General features: G+C 53.9%; 1 protein-coding gene and 1 long non-coding RNA gene across 4 annotated transcripts in view; one reads left to right on the forward strand and one right to left on the reverse strand.

The window, feature by feature from the left end:
- LOC138850225 (uncharacterized) overlaps positions 1-3,609 on the forward strand; it is a 19,396-nt gene extending 15,787 nt beyond the window's left edge. The window contains exon 2 of the long non-coding RNA XR_011389922.2: positions 3,163-3,609. This is a non-coding gene — a long non-coding RNA (uncharacterized LOC138850225). The remainder of the gene's footprint in view (positions 1-3,162) is intronic.
- MAML1 (mastermind like transcriptional coactivator 1) overlaps positions 2,002-20,026 on the reverse strand; it is a 51,307-nt gene continuing 33,282 nt past the window's right edge. Inside the window, exons 1-5 of one of the 3 annotated variants that reach the window (XM_051833794.3) lie at positions 13,183-13,425; positions 11,641-13,056; positions 7,791-8,033; positions 5,990-6,086; positions 2,002-4,981 (exon numbers count right to left, since the gene is read on the reverse strand). In XM_051833794.3, the coding sequence (XP_051689754.1) occupies positions 4,008-4,981; positions 5,990-6,086; positions 7,791-8,033; positions 11,641-13,056; positions 13,183-13,203 (2,751 nt within the window). In that variant the 5' untranslated portion in view covers positions 13,204-13,425 and the 3' untranslated portion in view covers positions 2,002-4,007. Of the gene's footprint in view, positions 4,982-5,989; positions 6,087-7,790; positions 8,034-8,328; positions 8,460-11,640; positions 13,057-13,182; positions 13,426-20,026 lie in introns of those variants that run through there. The other 2 variants (XR_016236475.1, XM_051833792.3) reach the window with 2 other exon arrangements.

The following is a 20,026-nucleotide window of genomic DNA, read 5'->3' on the forward strand; positions in this document are numbered from 1 at the left end:
CCCATGACAGACACTGCGCAGAGCTGCAGGGAGCTGCCTGGTCCTTCCACTCCTGGGGCCCGGCTATTCAATGCCTCTTTTGATTCTGGGAGTTACCTTGCTGTGTAACTTTTTTTTTTTTTTTAAGATTTATTTTATTTATCTGAAAGACAGAGTTACAGAGAGGTAGAACCAGAGAGAGAGAAAGATCTTCCAGCCGCTGGTTCACTCCCCAAATGGCTGCTCCACTTCTGATCCAGCTCCCTGCTAATGTGCCTGGGCAATCAGCAGCAGATGGCCCAAGTGCTTGGGCCCCTGCAACTGCGTGGGAGACCAGGAAGAGAGGCTCCTGGCTTCAGCCTGGCCCAGCCCTGGCTGTTGTGGCCAATTGAGGAGTGAACCAGCAGATGAAGACCCCTCCTCTCTCTAACTCTGCCTTTCAAATAAATAAATCTTTAAAAAAAACAAACAGTCGAGTCCTACAGGATGTGGACACTGCCAGTGTGGACTGCCTACACTCCAAGGTGTGGAGTCTTCAGGCCAAGTCTTCCTGAATTTTTCAGGAGAGCAAGAAAAATGCTGGATTTTTAAAGATTTTATTTATTTTTTAGATTTTTATTTATCTGAGTGGCAGAGTTACAAAGAGGAAGAGACAGAGGCAGAGAGAGAGAGAGAGAGAGAGAGAGAGAGAGATCTTCCATCCAATGGTTCACTTCGCAAATGGCCGCAACGGCCAGAGCTGAGCTGATTCGAAGCCAGAAGCCAGGAGCCTCCTCCGGGTCTCCCACGCGGGTGCAGGGGCCCAAGGACTTGGGCCATCTTCTACTTCTTTCCCAGGCCATAGCAGAGAGCTGGATTGGAAGTGGAGCAGCCGGGACTCAAACCGGTGTCCATTGGGGATTCTGCAAGCCAGGGCTTTAAACCGCTGCGACAAAGCGCCGGCCCCCACCTGGTAACTTTAAAACTAGGCAGTGCGGAGGGACCTGGGAGTTACATCAGCCTGCTTCCTTTTCTACTGGCTTGCAAGGTGAGAGCCCCAAGAAAACCATTACTGCAAGTTACGCTCAAAAGCTACGAATATTTAACATAGCTGCAGCCAATCCCCTACGACAGCTGTTTGGAGCTTCACTGCCAAACCCTCTTCCTGCGCCCAGAATTACTCTCAAGGGCGGTTACCTGGAGCCGGGGTCAGAGGGACAAGGCTGCTCGCCCTTCGGCGGGGCTCATGCGTGCATCCTGACGCCTGCCCAAGCCATCTCTCTGACTTGCCCGAGGTCCTTCTTCCTTGGCGGTGTCTTACATGGCTGGGCTGCGGCCCGCATGAAGGTCGCTCTCCCCACCCCTTCACGGCCTCCAGCTCACAGGGCCCCTAGGCCCTGCAGTCCAACCCCAGCCTCTGGGCCCCTTTACTGGGCGATGCTGACAGGAGTCGGCGCGAATGCAAAAAAAAAAAAAAAGACCAAAACCCAAACCTAGCATGAAGAGAAACTTGGAGAAGAGATAGTTTGGGGGGGGTGGGGGGAGGTCTATGGTTTTTAAAGAAAACATCAGAACCTCCAAGCTCCTGTGGTATCACCGACCGGGGCAGGACCAGGATGCCTGCATCCTGCACCGCAGGGCCTGGGTTTGATTCCCCTCCTCCACCCCCCCCCCCCCCCGGCCCGGGACGCAGCAATGATGGCTCCAGTGAGTGGGATCCTGCCACCAGCACAGGACACCTGGATTGGGTTTCCAGCTTGAGTCACCTGGCTGTTGCTGGCATTTGGGGAGTGAACCAGTGCGTGGAAACTGCTCAAATCAATGTGTAAAACACCGTTGACACTCTAGCGTAACCTCATTCCTATCAGACACAGGATATCCGTGAGCCCGGGGAGGAGAGCGCGTGAGCTTAGTATCCACTGTCCCCCGGCAGAAGTTCAGCAGCCCCCCTTCCCGCCCCGACAGAGCGCAGTCACGTCACAGAAGGAAACCAGGCATCCGGTTCCCGGCGGGCAGAACCACAGAAGTCAAAAACACAGGCAGTTTCCATACTAGCAAAATACTTTTATTATTTTTATAATGATAAAACAAGGAAAGTAAAGATTTCTTTTTGGTGTATACCAGGGTTAAGGGCAGTAGAAGAATAAGGGGATTATTAGGACTTTTATGTACTTTTGATGACAATAAAAAGTTAACAATACCAACTGTTTGCCATAAAACTTATCATAGTCCCCCCCAAACACATATATAAAGGATCATAGTTTTAAAATCTATAAAAGTAAAAAATATACAGTCGGAAGCTCTAACGCTTATTCCATCTTTAATATAAAACTGTAAACATTTATTTACACAAAGCGAATGTGTAGAAAGTCCAAGCACCCTTTTCTTCTGAGTCGTGGCTCCGGGGGGAAGCGGGGCAGGGGATGTGCACGGACCCTCGGCTCTCCCCCTAGCTCCCCAAAACCAGATTCATAAATAAAGCCACGGGCAGCTCCCCGGGGGACCCAAGAGTCACATTTTATTGCTAGGACACTGCAGCAACGAGAAGCCTGTGCGGCGGCCTCAGCGGTAAGGCAGCGGGCGGGGCCAGCGGGCAGCCGCGGGGAGGGCGAGGAGCCAGCCAGCCTCCGCCCGTTTTTTGGTAGAAAGTCTGCTGACATCACCGTCCTCCCCTTCCCGCTGGGGCACCTGCTCAGCGGCCGGGGAGGGGATTTCCGAAGGCTAGGCTGAGATCTGGCCACGGGGGGTGGGGGCTGGCAAATGGCTACTTGAGGAGATCTTGAGGGCCTGAGTACCCCCAGCGAACAAGGCACTGTGGTGCAAAACAGCTCATCAGCAAGTGTGTGCAGCCCGTCCGGGGCCCTCCTTGGCTCAGCTCTCAGCCGCGGTACTCCTGGTACGAGCCGCGGGGAGGCGCCCTGGGCCCCTCCATCTTCCGTTCCCACGGACCCCTCAGCTCAGTCAAGTCCATTAATTCATAGACCAAAAAAAGGGGGGGGGAGAGGGAGGAAAAGCCCGCTTGAGTTTGAGGGCGTGTTAGTGTTATAAAGCGATCTCTATGAAAGTGCAAGTCACGGCGTGGGGAGCAGAGGGCCTCAGCGCAGCGGGGCTTCTCCCGGGCGGCCTGCGGTCCCCTGCCCCAGCTTCGCGACGCCAGGCTCCCCCCAAGAACCTGAACGGCTCTTCCCCACCCCCCTCCAATAGCAACCACCGTTTCCCACTTTGGCCGGAGAGAGGCACAGGGGAAGAGGACAGAATGGTCGCAGGACACGAAGACAGGCGAAGGGAAGACACCTGCGCACACCAGAGGATGCCACACCCCCACTACGTAACCAGGTTTCCAGCTGCCGCGCAGCCACAGGCACCCTGAGGCCCCGCCTCCTGCGCCCAGCGGTCTACCGAGAGCCAGAGCTGCCCGGCAGGGGACGGGTCCTGGAGCTGCGGGGAGGAGCCCGAGGGGCCCTCCCGAAGATGGTTCCCAGCAACCCTCCTCCCCTTTTGAGGGCTGATAAAGAGGAATCAAAAAGGCTCTCAGTGAAAAGGAAGCCCTAGGTTCCCGGAGGCCGCTTAATCAAATTAGAACACCACCTATCCTAAGCTGTTTACAAACCTTTTTAAAATTAAAAAAAAATTTTTTTTCTATGCTACAAACTGCAAAAACAAGTATGCTATATAAAGTTTCAACAAAAACCTGTCCACAGCACTGGGGCAAGTGGAGAAAGCTGGGATGAAGTGAACACTGACAGTTCCCACAGGCCCCACCTCCCGGGCTTCACTGCTGCTGCTGCGGGCTTTTGGTCACTTAGAAAACCACTGGGTGAGGCCTACCCTGCCGTCCCAACGCCAGGCCTGCTGCCAGCAGGTGGGCGGGGACCAGCCCCATGGGCCAGGAGCCCTGCACACCCTGACTGGAGAGGGGGTGGGGGAGCTCAGCCAGGCCCAGGCTCTTCCTGGCCAGCATCATGGGCCATGAACTTTTGGTCCAAAGTAGTTGCTTTTGAATCTGAGAACAGAAATATAGGAACACTACAGACAGCGCCAATCCCTCCTTACTGAGACCCTAGAAGGTCATCCAAATCGTTCATCCACTCCTCCGAAGTCCTGTTCTTCAGCAGGGAGTCGATGAGGTCAGTGTGTCCGGCCACACTGGACAGCCCGCTGCCACCTGGCTGCCCGCTGTAGGCAAAGGGCAGCTCCTGGCCTGCGGTCCGCACGGGGTAGGCCTGGGCACAGTGCAGGCCCGCCCGGCTGCCCATCTGGGAGGCGGGGCTCTGGCTGAAGCCCCCGAGCTCAGGCCCCGCTGGGCTCAGGCCTGGCAGGCCCTGCTGTGGGGCCGCCTGGGGCGCCGCGGGGGCACTGGTCCTCTGCTGGGTGCTCGCCGGGGGCAGCATGGCGCCTGCTGTAGCTGCCGAGCTCATGGGAGCCATGGGCCTGCTGGGCATGGCCTGGGAGAACTGTGGGCTGGACATCTTCAGGTGGGCCTGCTGCATGTGGAAGCTGGAGGCCGCGGTGAAGGGGCTGACGGTGCTGCTTCCTGGGCTCTGGCCACTCAAGTTTGGCATTCCCTGATGCTGCCATGAGGGATTCTGGCCTCCCATGGCTGCTGACACCCGTGGGACCTGCGGCTTACTTAAGCCAGAGTTCAGGGTTCCCTTATTGTGCTGCTGGGAGAGGCCTGAGTTCCCCATAGAGTTCTGTCCATAGGCAGCTGAGACAGAGGCATTCTGGCCCACGCCGGTCTGCCGTGCGATGTGGCTGTGTCCATTGGCGGCTTGGGGCGGGGGTGGGGCGACGATCTGGGTGATGCCAGAGGCCATGCCGTAGAGGCTGCTGGGAGGCATGCCCTGTGAGCTGGCGAATGGGGCCACCCCCCGCTCCTGCTGGCCTGGGTTTGAGGGGAGAGAGGACACGGCAGTGTGTCCAGCTCCCATCGGCATCAGATTCCCAGCCTGCGGGAACACTCGAGGGCAGCTGGAGCTGGATGAGCCCAGGTTGTTCATGCCGGGGGCGGCCGCAGAGGGCCCTGGAAGACACAGAGGACTATCACTCGGGCTGGCGTCTCACCACCGCCAGGGAGATGAGATGCCTCCAGGTGTCACCTGTGGCACCCCCATCCCCAGGCAGAAGACAACACCTTAACAACTACGTTCAGTGCTACACTGGCGAAGGAAACCCTGAGAGCTTGGGGGCTGGAGGAGGGGAGGGGACAGAGGGCCCCTGTCCTCGGAGAACTGCTGCCTAGGGCTTCAGGCTAGGGACACATTAACTGATAAAGTCACTGTGCACCACTGGCTGTGCCGCAGTACTCAGTGTCTCCTCCTCTTCTCTCCTCTAGACCTGGGTGGAGGAGGAGAAGGGAGCGGAGTCTTTCTTTCCCTTCCACTAGTAATCCACAGAGTGTCAGAGGGACTGGAGGCAGCAACATGGGCCAGACTCACGAGACGTCCGCACAGACTAAAATGCCTCGCTTCGTCTCCTCCAGGACATGGGATGTGCTGTTTCTCTGGGACACTTTCCAGTGAGGGCTCTGACTATGGCAAGACACAGGTTTCCAAGATGTTCTGGGGAGAGGTATAGGCAGGCAGGGGTCAGCTGTAAAAGCACCCCGTCACCTTAGGGCTTCTGGGAGCAGCAGCCTAGGCAAGGTCCCCAGCACGTCAGAGGGAACAGCTGACACTCGTGGGATTCCTCCCTTTGCCGGTCAAGCATCTGCTGTGATGCTGCCGCGGGGACACACAGTGAGCAGGCCACAGAGTGCGTTTCGCCTCTCCTGATCTGAAACAGGTCAGCTTTTGAAGGGACACACAGAAGCAGAGGCGAAGAATTTTCTAAAGAATTACAGGAGTTGTTTCCTGTGGACAAGATGTCCTCCAGCGAGACTTGATTTTCAAGATGCCTCAGCCAAGGTGTGCCAGGGGGCCTGCCTCTCTGCGTGCTCAGGGGAGCATACAGGCAGGCAGGCTTCCACGCTAAGTCACCTGCTAGCACCTGGCACAGAGCCGGGCAGAGGGCGGGATCCACCAGTGCTCACCTGTGAACTGCCCCACCTGCTGTGGGAAGGGGCTTTGTGTTGGGTCTTGGTACTGGGGTGGTGGGCGGGTCAGATGGCGCTGAAACTGCTGCTTCTCCTAGAAAACAAGAACAGCAGAACCCACAGAAAAACAACCGCGTCAGGCCAGGCTTGAACTCACAGATGGGTTCCTGTGGAAACACGCTAGTGACCTCATCTGGGGAGGCCTCAACAAACGGCACGCAACAGAAGGATGGCGCAAATCTAAGGAACAGGGAATTAAAGACTAAGTGTGGGGTGGCGTAGTAGGTAAAGCTGCCGCATGCAATGCTGGCATTCCATATGGGTGCCAGTTCGAGTCCCGGCTGCTCCACTTCTGATCCAGCTCTCTGCTGTGGCCTGGGAAAGCAGAGGAGGATGGCCCAAATGAAGCTCTGTCCATTGCAGCAATTTGGGGAGTGAGCCAGTGGATGGAAGACCTCTCTCTCTGCTTCTGTGTAACTCTGCCTTTCAAATAAACAAATAAATCTTAAAAAAAAAAAAAAAAAAAAAAAAAACAACAACCCTCGGCTGCTCCACTTCCAATCCAGCTCCTTGTGAATGGCTTGGGAAAGCAGCACAAGTCCTTGGGCCCCTGCACCTATGTGGGAGACCTGGAAGAAGCTCTTGGCTCCTGGCTTCAGCCTGGCCCAGCCCTGGCTGTCACGGTCATTTCAAATAAATCTTTAAAAAAAATGAATTTTTTTCTTTTATGACAGGCAGAGAGAGACAGACAGACAGACAGACAGACATGTATCTTCCATCAGTTGGTTCAGTCTCCAAATGCCTGCCCAAAACAGCTGGGGCTAGGCCAGGCCAAAGGAAGAGGCTGGAACTCCATCTGATCTCCCCCTTGGGCCATTACCTGCTGTCCCCCAGGGTGTGCGTTACCAGGAAGCTGGATGCAAACCCCGGCGCTCCAGTGTGGAATATGAGAACTCCCACCTGTAACACTTAGTAGCTGCATGTGACCAACTGAATTGTGCACTGATTCTAGAACCTCGGGGATAGTGTCACACTTGGCTTACAACAAACTGCATTTACAACAAAGCTGGGCCCCACAGGGCTGGATGACAGTGGCTTAGAAGCCATTACCACGTCATGGGAAGATGCCCACTTTTTAATTTTATAACATTTATTTATTGAAAGGCAGAGATATGGAGAAAGAGAGAGAAATACACACACACACACACGTGTGTGTGTATATATATATATATAGAGAGAGAGAGAGAGAGAGAGAGAAAGAGAGACAGAGAGAGCTCGATCATCTACTGCTGGTTCACTCCCCAAATGGCCACATCAGCCAGGTCTGGCCCAGGTGGAAGTCAGGAGCCTGGAACTCCATCTGGGTCTCACACGTGGGTACAGGGACCCAAGCACTCAGGCCATACGCTGTTGCTTTTCCAGGAGTATTAGCAAGGAGTTGGAATGGAAGTGGAGCAGCCGGGACTTGAATCGGTGCCCAACGGGAGGCTGGGACCAGTGCCACAGGTGGCCTTAAGTTAACCTACTGTGCCACAGTTGCAGCCCCAACCAACTGCTTCATAACTGCTGCAACAAATGCCTGGCCTTCATCTAGTTTTAGCTGCAGGTCCCGTCTTTGTTCTCCCTCACTAGGTGACACAAAGCAGCTCTGACACGGGCCTCCCCTGCTGGAGAAATGCCAGGCTCCCGGAAGGGGCTCCTAAGGGGTGAAGCACCCTAAGGCCGGGCATGCAGAGCAGTGCATGTGCGCGGGCCCAGGTGGGACTCGCGGGGCGGGCTCTCCCTCCTCGTCCCTTACTTGTTCTGCCAGGAGCTGCTGCTGCCTCTGCAGGAACTGCTGCTGCTGCTGCAGATGCTTCTGCTGCTGCTCCCTCTGCTTCTGCTGGTCCAGAAGCAGCTGGTGCTGCTTCATCACAGCGGCCTGCTGCTGGCTGCTGAGATACTGGGAGCTGCTGTGGCTGCTGGCCACAGACACGGCAGGCTGCTGGGTCCCGACGCCGGGGGCCTGGGCTGGCACGGGCACGCTGGAAGGGTTCTGCTCCTGTCAAAACAAATCAGGCGGGCCCAGTCAGGTGGGATGGGGGGGAAGTCTTTAAACTCTGATCAGATGAGGTGAGCCCCGAGCAGTGAGAACGCTCCCCTCCTGAAGTGGAGCCTCTGCTCCCCGATAACCTTCAGGAACAGCCATCCACGGGGCCGGGACAGAGGCCAAAAGCACTGCCGCGAGCACACACAGGCAACTTGGCAATGAACCACCTGGCCTGTGTTAGCTTTGCTCCCCACAACACCCCAGCGGGAAAGGTATGCTTTCACATTGGGCATATTCAAGCGCTCACGTTTGCACACGATGGTTCCAGTAGGCACTTGAGGCTTTCAAACACTTGCTTATCAGAATGTGGGAGTTCAGAAGAGACCCAGAGAGGAAGAACACTCTGAAGGAGCCTCTGGTCAGTGGAGACACTTCTTCCTGTGGGCGTGAACCTTGTGTTTGGGGCTAGCCCTAAACTGCCTGATGGCCATCCACGCACACACATGCATGTGTCTTGAAGAGACTGCTTAGCTTCTGTCAGATATCAATGCTCAAAAAATACTGAGTATCGGGGCCGGCGCCGCGGCTCACTAGGCTAATCCTCCGCCTAGCGGCACCAGCACACCGGGTTCTAGTCCCGGTCGGGGCGCCAGATTCTGTCCCGGTTGCCCCTCTTCCAGGCCAGCCCTCTGCTGTGGCCAGGGAGTGCAGTGGAGGATGGCCCAGGTGCTTGGGCCCTGCACCCCATGGGAGACCAGGAAAAGCACCTGGCTCCTGGCTCCTGCCATCGGATCAGCGCGGTGCGCCGGCCGCGGCGGCCATTGGAGGGTGAACCAACAGCAAAGGAAGACCTTTCTCTCTGTCTCTCTCACTGTCCACTCTGTCAAAAAAAAAAAAAAAAAAAAAAAAAAAAAAAAAAACCTGAGTATCAACAAAAACGTTTTTAGACAGATTCTCTGTTAACATATTGACCAAAAATGAGCCGTGTCAAAAGCAACCAGAACATCATCCAAGTATTACTGTTACTTACGTTGACTTTTTATTTATTTATTTATTTTCACTTTCACTTGGAAGGCAGGGAGACAGGGACAGAGAGGTATCTCCCATCCACTGTTCACTCCCCAAATGCTTTCAGCAGCCAGGACTGGGCCAGGCTGAAGCCAGGAGCCTGGAACCCAAGTACCTGAGTCATTCCTGCTGCCTTCCAGGGGGCTTATTAGCAGCAGCTGCAGTGAGGAAAGGAGCCAGAACTTGAACCCAGGTACTCCAATATGGGCTGTAGGCGTCCTAGACGGTATCTTAACCTCTGGGCCAAATGCCCACCCCTCACTGCTTACATTTAGAAGAAAAAGGGAAAACAACATGGAAAAAAGGCAATTATTGTTTAAACGAGTTCAATAATATGAGTCCTTTCTAGATCTTTATCTGTATGTTGAATCTTCTGAGTCTAACCTCAGGCAGAGTCTGATGATTTAATTCCTCATGTGACCCACTCACCAGAGGCTGAGGGTTCCTGAGTCCTCGGCGAGGTGAAGAGAGACTCGGACTGTATTGGCAGTCACTGGGCTGCTCTGCCTTTCCTAAGGTGGTATCTGATGGTATGTAGCAGGTTTTTGTTTTTTAAATATGTTTTATTTATTTGAAAGGCAGAGGGACAGAGACAGAGGGAAAGATACACATACACATACAAACACTGAGCGAGCGAGCGAGCGAGTGAGAGGTGTAGAGATCTTCCATCTGCTGGTTCACTTCCCAAATGGCCACACAGCTGGGGCTGGAGAAAGATTGAAGCCAGGGTCTAGGAAGTCCATCTGGGTCTCCTGCATGGGTGGCAGGGACCCAAGATTTTTGGGTCATCTTCCACTGCCTTCTGAGGTACATGAGCAGGAAGCTGGATCTGAAGTGGAGCAGCTGGGACTTGAGGCAGTGCTCTGACATGGGATACCCTGACATGAGATGCTGGTGTTGCCAGCAGCAGCTCGCCCACTGCTCCATGCTGTCAGCCCCAGCCATGTAGCATTCTGATGGGCGAGATAAGCAGGAGCACATGGAATCTGTTACTGGGATGCATATGCTGCTTCCAGTCTTTGACTATCACAAGTGATCACAGAGTACCTGGTATACAACTTTCTTGGGTATTGTGGATAACTTCTCTAAGCTTGCAGGGCATGTGTCGTGGTTTACAAGCATTTTTATGGCTTGTGAACATTACACGATGCCAGTCACTTCCCCAGAGTATGCCCATTTTCCCTACCCTCACTGGTATATGAGCGTGTCAATTTCCTCAAAGTACCACTGTAGCCCCTCTGTGGTAAACTTTGGTCCCAACATACTAAACAGAGAATTGCAGAAGCAAACAATTCATCAGCATGATGAAATCTTGCACCAGCTGCTGCTGTTGCACTCTGTTCCCCCAGGGACATCCCTTTACTCAGTGCATCTGTGCTGTATCTGCCACCTGTCTGTTATTCACTCAGTAGCCACATTGGTTAAAAGATCAACTATTGTGATTTCACAGTGATTATGTTCAAATAACCCTTACCTTATTTAACAAGGTTTCCAAAGGCACGGAAGTCTAAAACCGTGGAAGCAGAAATCCCCTCTGCTCTATGTGGCCATGCTGAAGGGTGAGTAGGCAAAGCACAGCATGTGCAGGGTTTGGTGTCTGTGGCTGTAGGCACCCATCAGGAACCCTGGAACACATCCTCTAAGTGGTGGTGGTGGTGGTGGGGGACGACTATGTACCAGTGTTGGAGTTTCAACATTTTTGATTTTTAGAAAAGATTTTTTATTTATTAGAAATGCAGAGCAATAGAAAGGAGAGACACAGAGAGAATCTTTCTTCTGATGGTTTACTCCTCAAATGCCTACAACAGCCAGGCCTGGGCCAGTCTAAAGCCAGGAGCCAAGAACTCCAGTTGGGTCACCCATGTGGGTGGCAGGGATCCAAGTGCTTGGATCATCTGCTGCTGCCTTTCCAAGTGTATCAGTAGGAAGCTGGATTGGAAATGGAGCCACCAGTGCATGAACTGGTGCTTTGAAATGGGAAGCCCAGGTTGCAAATAGCGGCTTAATCCACTGTGCCGCAACAGTGGCCCACTAAAGTTTTAACTTTTCAAATGTGAGCGTATATTTTAAGTCCACAAAGACGCGCACTGCAGCCGTATGACACTCCAAGCGCCGTTTTCTACCCTGCACAGCATTTATTTAGCTGGGCTCGAGTCTTGAGAAAACAAGCAGAGAGCCCCACTGTGTTGGGAAGCAGCACACGCGCACAATGATCCAGGCTTACCCAAAGTGAAGGATGGCCAAGAGCAAGGCCTCTAGGAAGCACATTAAATGTGATCTTTCCTGGAAAGCACAGCCACAGAGGCCTGAATGTACATGCTGAGGCACAGGAGATGCGTGCAGGCGGGGCCGCAAAACCCTGTGTCATCAACATCAGGGTATGCTGGGGAATTTTCTTGGGTTAGGAAGAAATCAACCCTAGTTAATTTTCTAAATTTTCATTCCCAAGGGAGTCAAAGGGCACCAGCCCCTTCCTCTCTTTGTTTCCTCAGTTCCCTCAGCCTCAACTGACTTCCAGGGCGAGATGCAGGGAGAGAAGCCACACACTCACCTGGCTGGGTGGAACCAGCGATCGGAAGGGCATATTTCCTGGCTTTGGTTTCATCATAAACAAAGGGTTCTGCTCGTTATTCAGATGAGGCAGCTGCTGGGGCAGGTAAGCCATGAGTGCTGGCTTGCTCTGGCCACACCCGGGGCCGCCCTGCCCACAGTCCGCCTTGTAGTGAGAAAGGGGCTTCGTGTTGCCGTAGTCTAGCACTGACCCCTGGTTATTCACTGAGTTCTGATTCAAGTTGTTTGGCGGCTGGTGACTCAGCAGGTTTCCGTGGCCGGGCTGGAGGTAGGGGCCTCCGGGCCGAGGGGAGCTCTTGTTCACACTGGGCATCATGAGCAGTTTGGGGTTAGTGAAGTCTTGCTTGTAGCTGGGAGGGCTGGCGGGCTTCTCCATGGGATAAGCAACATCTAAGGGACTGTGGGAGGGCCCTGTCTGCTGCCATGTGGACATCTGGCCTGGGGCTGGGGCCGGAGCAGCTTGCTGTGGGGTGGGGAGCATCTGCTCCCGCTTCTGCTTGGCAGCGATCTGCTGGAGCTGGTGGGCGGACGATAGCTCGGAGCCAGCTCCCGGCCCCTGACCAGGTAACACCACGCTCGCCAGGGCTCTCTGTGCATTCTGGGCCTGGGCTGATGCCGGCAGCAGGTTTGGACTGGGAGTGTCTGCCCCGGGCTGAGCAGAAGTGTGGAACAGGGGCTGCGAGCCCCCGAGGCTGGAGGGATCTGTGCTCACGGGGGCAGACGAAGGCCCCAGGAAGGTCTGTCCAGCAGACCCGGCCCTCACTTGCGGAGAACCTAACTGCTCCTGCTCGAAGGCTGCCGGGGAGAATTCTGTCTTAATACTGATGTCCTGGGCCAGGGCAGTTTGAGGGGCGGAACCTGAAGCCTCCGGGTCCTTCTTCTCCTCAAAGTCCTCATTGAACAGGTCCTTCATGTCCTCGTCAGGCACAGACCTGTTCAGCTCCTCGATGAGCTCCTTCCACTCCTGCTCGTTCAGGTTGAGGTCGGGCATGAGGTTGCTCTGCGATATGGAGCCCCCAGCCCCCGTGATCATGCAGGGCAGGTCGTCCACAGGCTCCTGCTTCAGTTCTTTGCCCAGGCTCAGGGGAAATGGCTCACTGGGGTTACCGCCTCCATTCAAGTGGAGGCTTGTGTCCGCCAGACACTTCTTGTTGATGGCATCCAGCCCCAGGGAGTGCTTCCCACTGGTTGACAGGGCATCGCCCCCGGAGGGCTTGTCAGGCTGGCCCAGAGGGGAGGCTGGGGGCAGTCCGTTGGCAGAGACGGCGACGCCCAGGGGGGCCTCCCGGCGGGTCTTCTTGTGCCCGGGAAAGAGGTCCCCGAAGCCATTCTGCTGGTCTCCGTTCTGCGGGGAGGCGGCGCTGTCGAGGTTCCTCTTCACCGTGTCGTGAAGATGCTGGAAAACATCACAAAGGGGTGACTCAGGCCGCCGGCCCACAGTCCTGCAGCGCTCACCTGTGCCCAGTCTCCACCCCCACCCCCACCTTCCCTCACAGCGCAGGCTCCCTCACCAGGTCTGTACCTGGCTGTTTAGAAGCCACATCCCGCTCTCCTGTGGAAAGTTACACGGCTGTCCCTACACTTTGGCAGTGGGCTCTTTCCAGGAAACAGGCTGGTGTCAGACCCACAGAAGGCTTCATTCCCTAAAGCAGCAGTGTAGGAGGGAGTTTGGGTGCAGGGCAGAGCCCTTGCAGGTGGACGGATGCTGTCTCCTGGGAGTGAACTGATGCTCTCCTAGGACTGAATTAGTTGCCACGACAGCAGGCTGTGGAGAAAGAAGGTTACCCATTTTTTTTTTTTTTAAGATTTATTTATGGGACCAGCGCTGTGGCGCAGCAGGTTAAAGCCCTGACCTGAAGCACCAGCATTGCATATGGGTGCCGGTTCTAGTCCCGGCTGCCCCTCTTCTGGTCCAGCTCTCTGCTGTGGCCTGGGAAAACAGAAGATTGCCCAAGTCCTTGGGCTCCTGCACCGATGTGGAAGACCTGGAAGAAGTTCCTGGCTTTGTATTGGCACAGCTCTGACCGTTGTGGCCATCTGGGGAGTGAACCAACATATGGAAGACCTCTCTCTCTGTCTCTACCTCTCTCTGTAACTCTTTCAAAAAAAATAATAAAGATTTATTCATTTCTTTGAAAGGCAGAGGCAGAAAGAGAGAGAGAGATCTGCCATCAGCTGGTTCACCCCTAAATGGCTGCAGTGGCTGGAGCTGAGCCGATCCAAAGCAAGGAGCCAGGAGCTTCTTCCAGGTCTCCCACGTGGGTGCAGGAGCCCAAGGACTTGGGCCATCCTTCACTGCTTTCCCAGGCCACAGCAGAGAGCTGGATTGGAAGTAGAGCAGCTGGGACTTGAACCAGTGTCCATATGTGATGCTGGCACAGCAGGCGGAGGCTATACCTACTACACTACAGCACCAGTCCCACTCCTTGGGTTTTACCTCCTTGGAACATGCCCTTCCACACTTCCACAATGCAAGAAGCAGTACCTTCACCTAAAGCGGAGCAGACGTGTCCTAAACGACAAGCTAAATAAACCTCTTTTCTTTACGAATGACCAGTCCTGGGTGTTCTGTCACGGCAAGGGAAATGGACTGAGGCCCTACGGCAGTCCCCAGCATGAGAGCATGCTCAGAGGACAGCCAGTGACAGGGAGCCAGAGGACCATCGTTGTGAAGTCTGCGGGAGGTACGATGTCTGCATACCTGAAACCGGCCATTTCCCTAGACTTCCCACTGGAGAAACCAGTAGAGTCCTCGCATCCAGGCCGGAGCGGCTGACTTCAAGTGCCCTCTGCTGATGATGCCTGGCTAACACAGTCTTGTCTTTCTTTGTCATTCTATGCCTGCCTGCCTGCCTTCTTTCCTTCCTTCCTTCCCTCCCTCCTTTTTTTTTTTTTTTAAGGTTTATTTATTGATTTGAAAGAGTTACAGAGAGAAAGACAGGGACAGAGTGAGAGATTATCTACTCACTGGTTCACTCCCCAGATGGCCATAACAGCCAGGGCTGGGCCAGGCTGAAGCCAGGAGCCAGGAGCTTTCTCCAGATCTCCCAAGTGGGTAGCAGGAGCCCAAGCACTTGGGCCATCTTCTGCTGCTTTTCTCAGGGCGTTAGCAGGGAGCTGGATCGGAAGTAGAGCAGTCAGGACACAAACGGCGCTCATATGGGATGCTGGCATTACATGTGGCAGCTTTACCTGCTATGCCAGTGTCGGTCTTTTCTTAGGTCTTGGTGGTGCTGACCCCAAGGCCGAGGGCTCCACCTGAGCCCATGGGTCCCCTCTTCTCTCCAGGCTAGGATGCTTTCTCTCAGGTCATACAGGCTCCAGCCTTTCTTTCTTTCTTTTTTTTTTTTTGACAGGCAGAGTGGACAGTGGGAGAGAGAGAGAGACAGGTCTTCCTTTTCCGTTGGTTCACCCCCTAATGGCCGCTGTGGCCGGCGCGCTGAGGCTCCAGCCTTTCAACTTCTGTTCCCTCTCCTCCTCACCAACTCCTAAGTGTCTTCCGATGCCTGCCCACAATCTCCCCCTCACAGGCCTCGCTCTGTTCACCAAGACCATTCAGTCAGACACACCCAAGCGTGCACTGGCACTGCTCTTCTCTGCGGCCCCATTTTCTCCTCCACTAGGCTTGTTCAACTAACTTCGCCAAGTCTACCTGGTGCTAGGGACAGTGCCATGGGGAACAGAAAGAACAGTAAGGTGGTCCCTCCCTTCAAAGGGCTTCCAGGCTTCTCAGACACTGGACATGCACAGATGCGGCTACAAGGCAGCAGAGCAGTGAGTACCAGGGACACCAGGGCAGGAGTTCTGTGACAGTGAGGACACGATGAGGGGAGGTGGGAGAGGGTGGTACCCTTCGACCCTGGCTCCAGCCTCTTTTCCCACCATCAGAACTCACCTCCTCCACTTGGTTCAGCCGCAGACACCTGATCCTTTCCTACGCTTCCTCTTCTTACATTTTTGTCTTTGATCCCCCACCCCCAGTACCATCCTGCCTCCCAAGAATCCTACATGTGGGTGTGCTATCTGTAGATTTCCAAGCATGCTGAGCTGGGCCACCCTGACCTGTGACACCTGTAGGCAGCCTCCCACCTCTGTGTCTTGCCGGAAGCACAGCTCTTATATCAGACTGCCTGCTGACTCTAAGGAGGACCATCTTCTAACCTCAAAGTCCCAATTCGATTGCTCCCATTCTTTCCTCACACACCATGTCAAGATTTTCTCATTTCTTAACTGTCAAGGCTGACCACACAGTGCTCTATAAATTCCAGCTGACCCATACTTTTCTAAAGCCATATATGGGTAATTGAGCTTGTCTGAAAAAAACCCAGCAATGCCCAGAAATTGGGAGTGTAGGGCAGAGCTAAGCTGCAGAGTCCCAGGACTCACTTCAAACACAAAGCTCTTTTGCCTTTGCTGTCCTTTCAGGAGGGTTCTTCTGCTCCCCACTGCCACCTAGGGGCTGGAGGAGGGATAGGACTCACACTTCTAAGATGGACCCTTCACAGTCTACTGTTTGAAGTTTCTTTGGGGATAACTTTCATAGCTATCTAACTAGTCACAAGAAATAAAAACAAGGAGATAATATTTATTGGATCATTTTGCTGTTTACTTTGTTGCACAGCATCAGGTCTTGGCTTTCCATAAACCCAGGATGGAAAGCAAGGGGTCCCAGGCGCTTGATGAGTCAGCTGGCTGACTAGATTGGAAACAGAAATCTTCCTTTGCCCTAACAATTGTAACAGCCACCACTCCCTTTCTCAATATCCACACACAAACAGCTGTAAACAAGTTCCAAAGCAACCATTCAATTTGGTAATACAGGTTGCTTTTAGCCAAAAGAAACACTAGGTTGTTTTCAAAACTACTCACAAAATTTAACTGGGATGATACAGGCAGCGATGGGGAGTGTAGGATGTAGTGGCCCTGGCAGATTTTTAGGCTGTGAGCATTTGTGGGAGTGTCTGACATGCACAGGGCACTGCAGGGGAAGGGAAGGTGAGTAAGCCTGGAGCCTAATCCTCAGGAATTTACAGCAGAGACAGGAAAACCGCCTGAACAGGTTAGTTAGGTAAGCACGCACACTGCAGGGGCCATGAAGTGATAAGGGAGGCCTGCCAGACCAGACGTCACCACACACGCCCTCCCAGCCTGCCGCTGGTGCTTGCTCAGAGCTTCCTGCTTTAACCCCCCGAGACCCCAACAGTGTGCAGGTCCCAGGAGGATCCCATTCCGGGAGGCAATGTGTTGGGTGTTTCTGATCCATTGCAGAGCAGCGCAGGCTCATGGAGCTGGCTTTCTGCCAAGGCACCCCACCTGTGCCAGCCTGTGCCCTCCTCACTGCGAGGCCTTGGTCTCCAGGGGCCAGCAACGTCTTCTGCTCTGGGAGAGGGGTTCTAGGCTCTCACGCTGCTCACAACACAGACGCTGGCCACACCATGTGGACATCCAATCACAGCATTCTGTCTACCCTACCACGCAGCTTCCAGGGAGGGCAGCCCCAGCCTAGGCTCCCTTATGTCTCTTCCATTACCCACTGCTGCAATCCCAGCATGCTCTGTGGTCAAACTCATGGGAAAAACAGCACTTGTCCCCTACCACTGTGGGTCAGCAGAAGTGGCCGTGGGACACAGGGGCAGTTCTGTCGGTGTTCACTAGGCACTCACTTTCCCCTTTCTCCTTTCATCACCCTCCTATCTGCCAACCTCAGCCATCCCCACTCCCAGAGCAGCACCTGGTCAGCGCACTGAGACTCCCAGACCTGGGAATGGACAGGCTGTGGGCAGACTCAGCAGGGACCTACGTGCCATGAAGCGCAGCCCACTCAGTTCTGCCTTTCCTTCTCCCTCCAGCACCTGTCACTTAGTGACTCCCTCCACCTTTCAAGGCGTCTTTTCACTTTTTAAAAATCCCATTCTCTTGCCCTGCCTTGTACTCTTCTGAACACTTCTTCTCAGTCTGCCCTCCTGCCCTGCGATCAAATACTAGAGTCCTCTCCCCTTTTCCCTGCAAGCAGTCTCCTGAGTGATCTCACTGCTTCCCAAGCGCCCGTGTTCCTAGGACTCAACATCACACTCAGAGCAAACCCACGTGCCCAGGGATCAGATGCCGGGTTGTCCAGCCCACTCTAGGCACCGGGCCTCATGCTGCTCAAGGTACCCACTCCTGCCCCAGGGCCTTAGGACTTGCCTTTCTCTGCCCAGAACACTTCTTCCCTCTGACTTCGCCAGGGATGACTCATCTCTTAATTCGCCACACCTGTCACCTTGCTGCGGTCACCCGCTATCTTATTTCCTGGCTGAGTCCCCCTAATGGTCCTGGCAACCCCACCCAAATGATGAGCAGAGACTTGGAGAGCAAGAACAGTGCCAGCACTCAGCAGGCACCTGTAACTCAATGGCTACCTCTGGAGCTGACTCTTGTTTCTCCACCCACATACCTAGCTCACCTTGCTGTGGGCCTGCACAGTGAAGAAGGAATCTTGTCAACGGCAAAGCCAGTTGCTCCCCAGTCCTGTTTTCCTTTCCTCTGTTCCTGTCCCAGAAGGTCACTGTGAGCCACCAAGTCACAGAGTCCCCTGAGCCGCCTCCTTTGTGCCTGCACCTGACCAGCACCATGTCCTATTGAGTCTCCCACCTCGGGCGTCACTGGGTGCACCTACTTCTCCACTTACCAGCATCAATCCCTCTCACTTGAATTATTTTATCATGCTAAAGATAATATTTTTTAAAAAATTATTTTTTTTTACTTGAAAAGCAGAAACAGAGGGACAGAAATAGGGAGCTTCTGTCCACTGGTTCACTCCCCAAATGCCCACAACAGCCAGGGCTGGGCCACGCTGAAGCCAGGATCCTGGAACTAATTCCGGGTCCCCCACGTGGAAGCCAAGGGCCCAAGTACTTGAGCCATCATCTGCTGCCTCCCAGGGAGTGCACCAGAGAGAAGCTGGACAGAAAGTGGAGCTGCCAGGACTCTAACCAGGCACTCTTGATGTGGGATGCGGGTGTCACAGGCGGCAACTTCAACTGCTGTGCCAAACGCCCACCTCCCTAAGGCTGATCTGGGCAACTCCGTCCACCTGTCCTGCACACCCAGGTGAGAGGGATGGTGCTGACGCACAGGTCTAGCAGAGCCACTCTGCTTCCCAAAGCCCTTCAGTGGCTCCTGGTTGCTATCACGTCTTCAGGCCTGAGCTTGCTGGGTCACCCTGAATCCCAAGGCTCTGGCCCAGTTGAACGCCCCACTAGCTCTCCTGTCATGCCCACTCTGCACTCCACTGGTGCAGTTCACTGGGAGTCTGCAAAACTGTAAGGTGGAGGGGCTAGTGCTGTGGCGTAGCGGGTAAAGACGCTGCCTAATTGCTGGCATCCCATATCGGCGTTGGTTCAAGTCCTGGCTGCTCCACTTCCCATCCAGCTCTCTGCAATGGCCTGGGAGAAGAGAAAATGGTCCCAGTGCGTGGACCCCTGCACCCACATGGGAGACCCAGAAAAAGCTCCTGGCTTTGGATTGGTCCAGCTCTGATCATCCAGCTATTTGGGGACTGAACCAGCAGATGGAACATTTCTCTCTGCCTCTGTCTCTCTGTAACTCTACCTTTGAAATAAATAAATAAGTATTTTAAAGTATAGGGTGGTACACAGAAAACCAGAATTCCAAAATTTAGCATCAGCAACTTCAAGCTAACACCACATGACAGCTGCTGAAAGAGGAGCGTGCCTGTGGAGGAGCAGCCCAGCAGCAGCCCAGCAGGTGAAGTCAGCATCTTAAAGTGTCCCCTCCCACAGGGAGGCACACAGCACAACGCTATCCTTGCCAGAGACATGGGCTGTGCTACCATGACACCCACATGCCAGGGCCAAAATGACTCTTCAGAGAACACTTAAAGGAAGAAAAGTCACAGAACCATCTATAACCTGTGACTAAAACTCCCTACGTTATCCGTCTGAATGGTTTGGCATAATCCCTGAGTTAGAATGGAACAGCCCAGCAGGATGAGCACCAAAAATCCTGCCTGTGGTCGAGGCCTTGACAGGGACCTATGAAGATGAAAAACTCCGGGAAATGAATCCCCCAGAGAACTTCAAGGTTTTGCGTCTGAACATTTTTTTACCATCATCTTCCTTAAAAAGTTCAAGTTGAATTAATTGCAGGTGTACAGGAACCTGCCGACAGTACAGGAGGTGCGCCCTCCACTGTTTCTTCCCAGGCTGCATTTCATGATCACAGCATAGTATCAGAAATTTCATGTCACCTCTGTTTAATAAAGAGTCATCTAATAAAGCACAGCTATGTAAGTTTGTACATAATATAATCTCTTTTTGCATGTTTATAAATAAGGTGAGAATTTCCTGAGAAGCAAAATTGTT

The sequence above is a fragment of the Oryctolagus cuniculus genome, chromosome 6 (genome assembly GCF_051225735.1).
Source record: "Oryctolagus cuniculus isolate XC-2025 breed Fujian yellow rabbit chromosome 6, ASM5122573v1, whole genome shotgun sequence".
NCBI classification, from domain to species: domain Eukaryota; kingdom Metazoa; phylum Chordata; class Mammalia; order Lagomorpha; family Leporidae; genus Oryctolagus; species Oryctolagus cuniculus.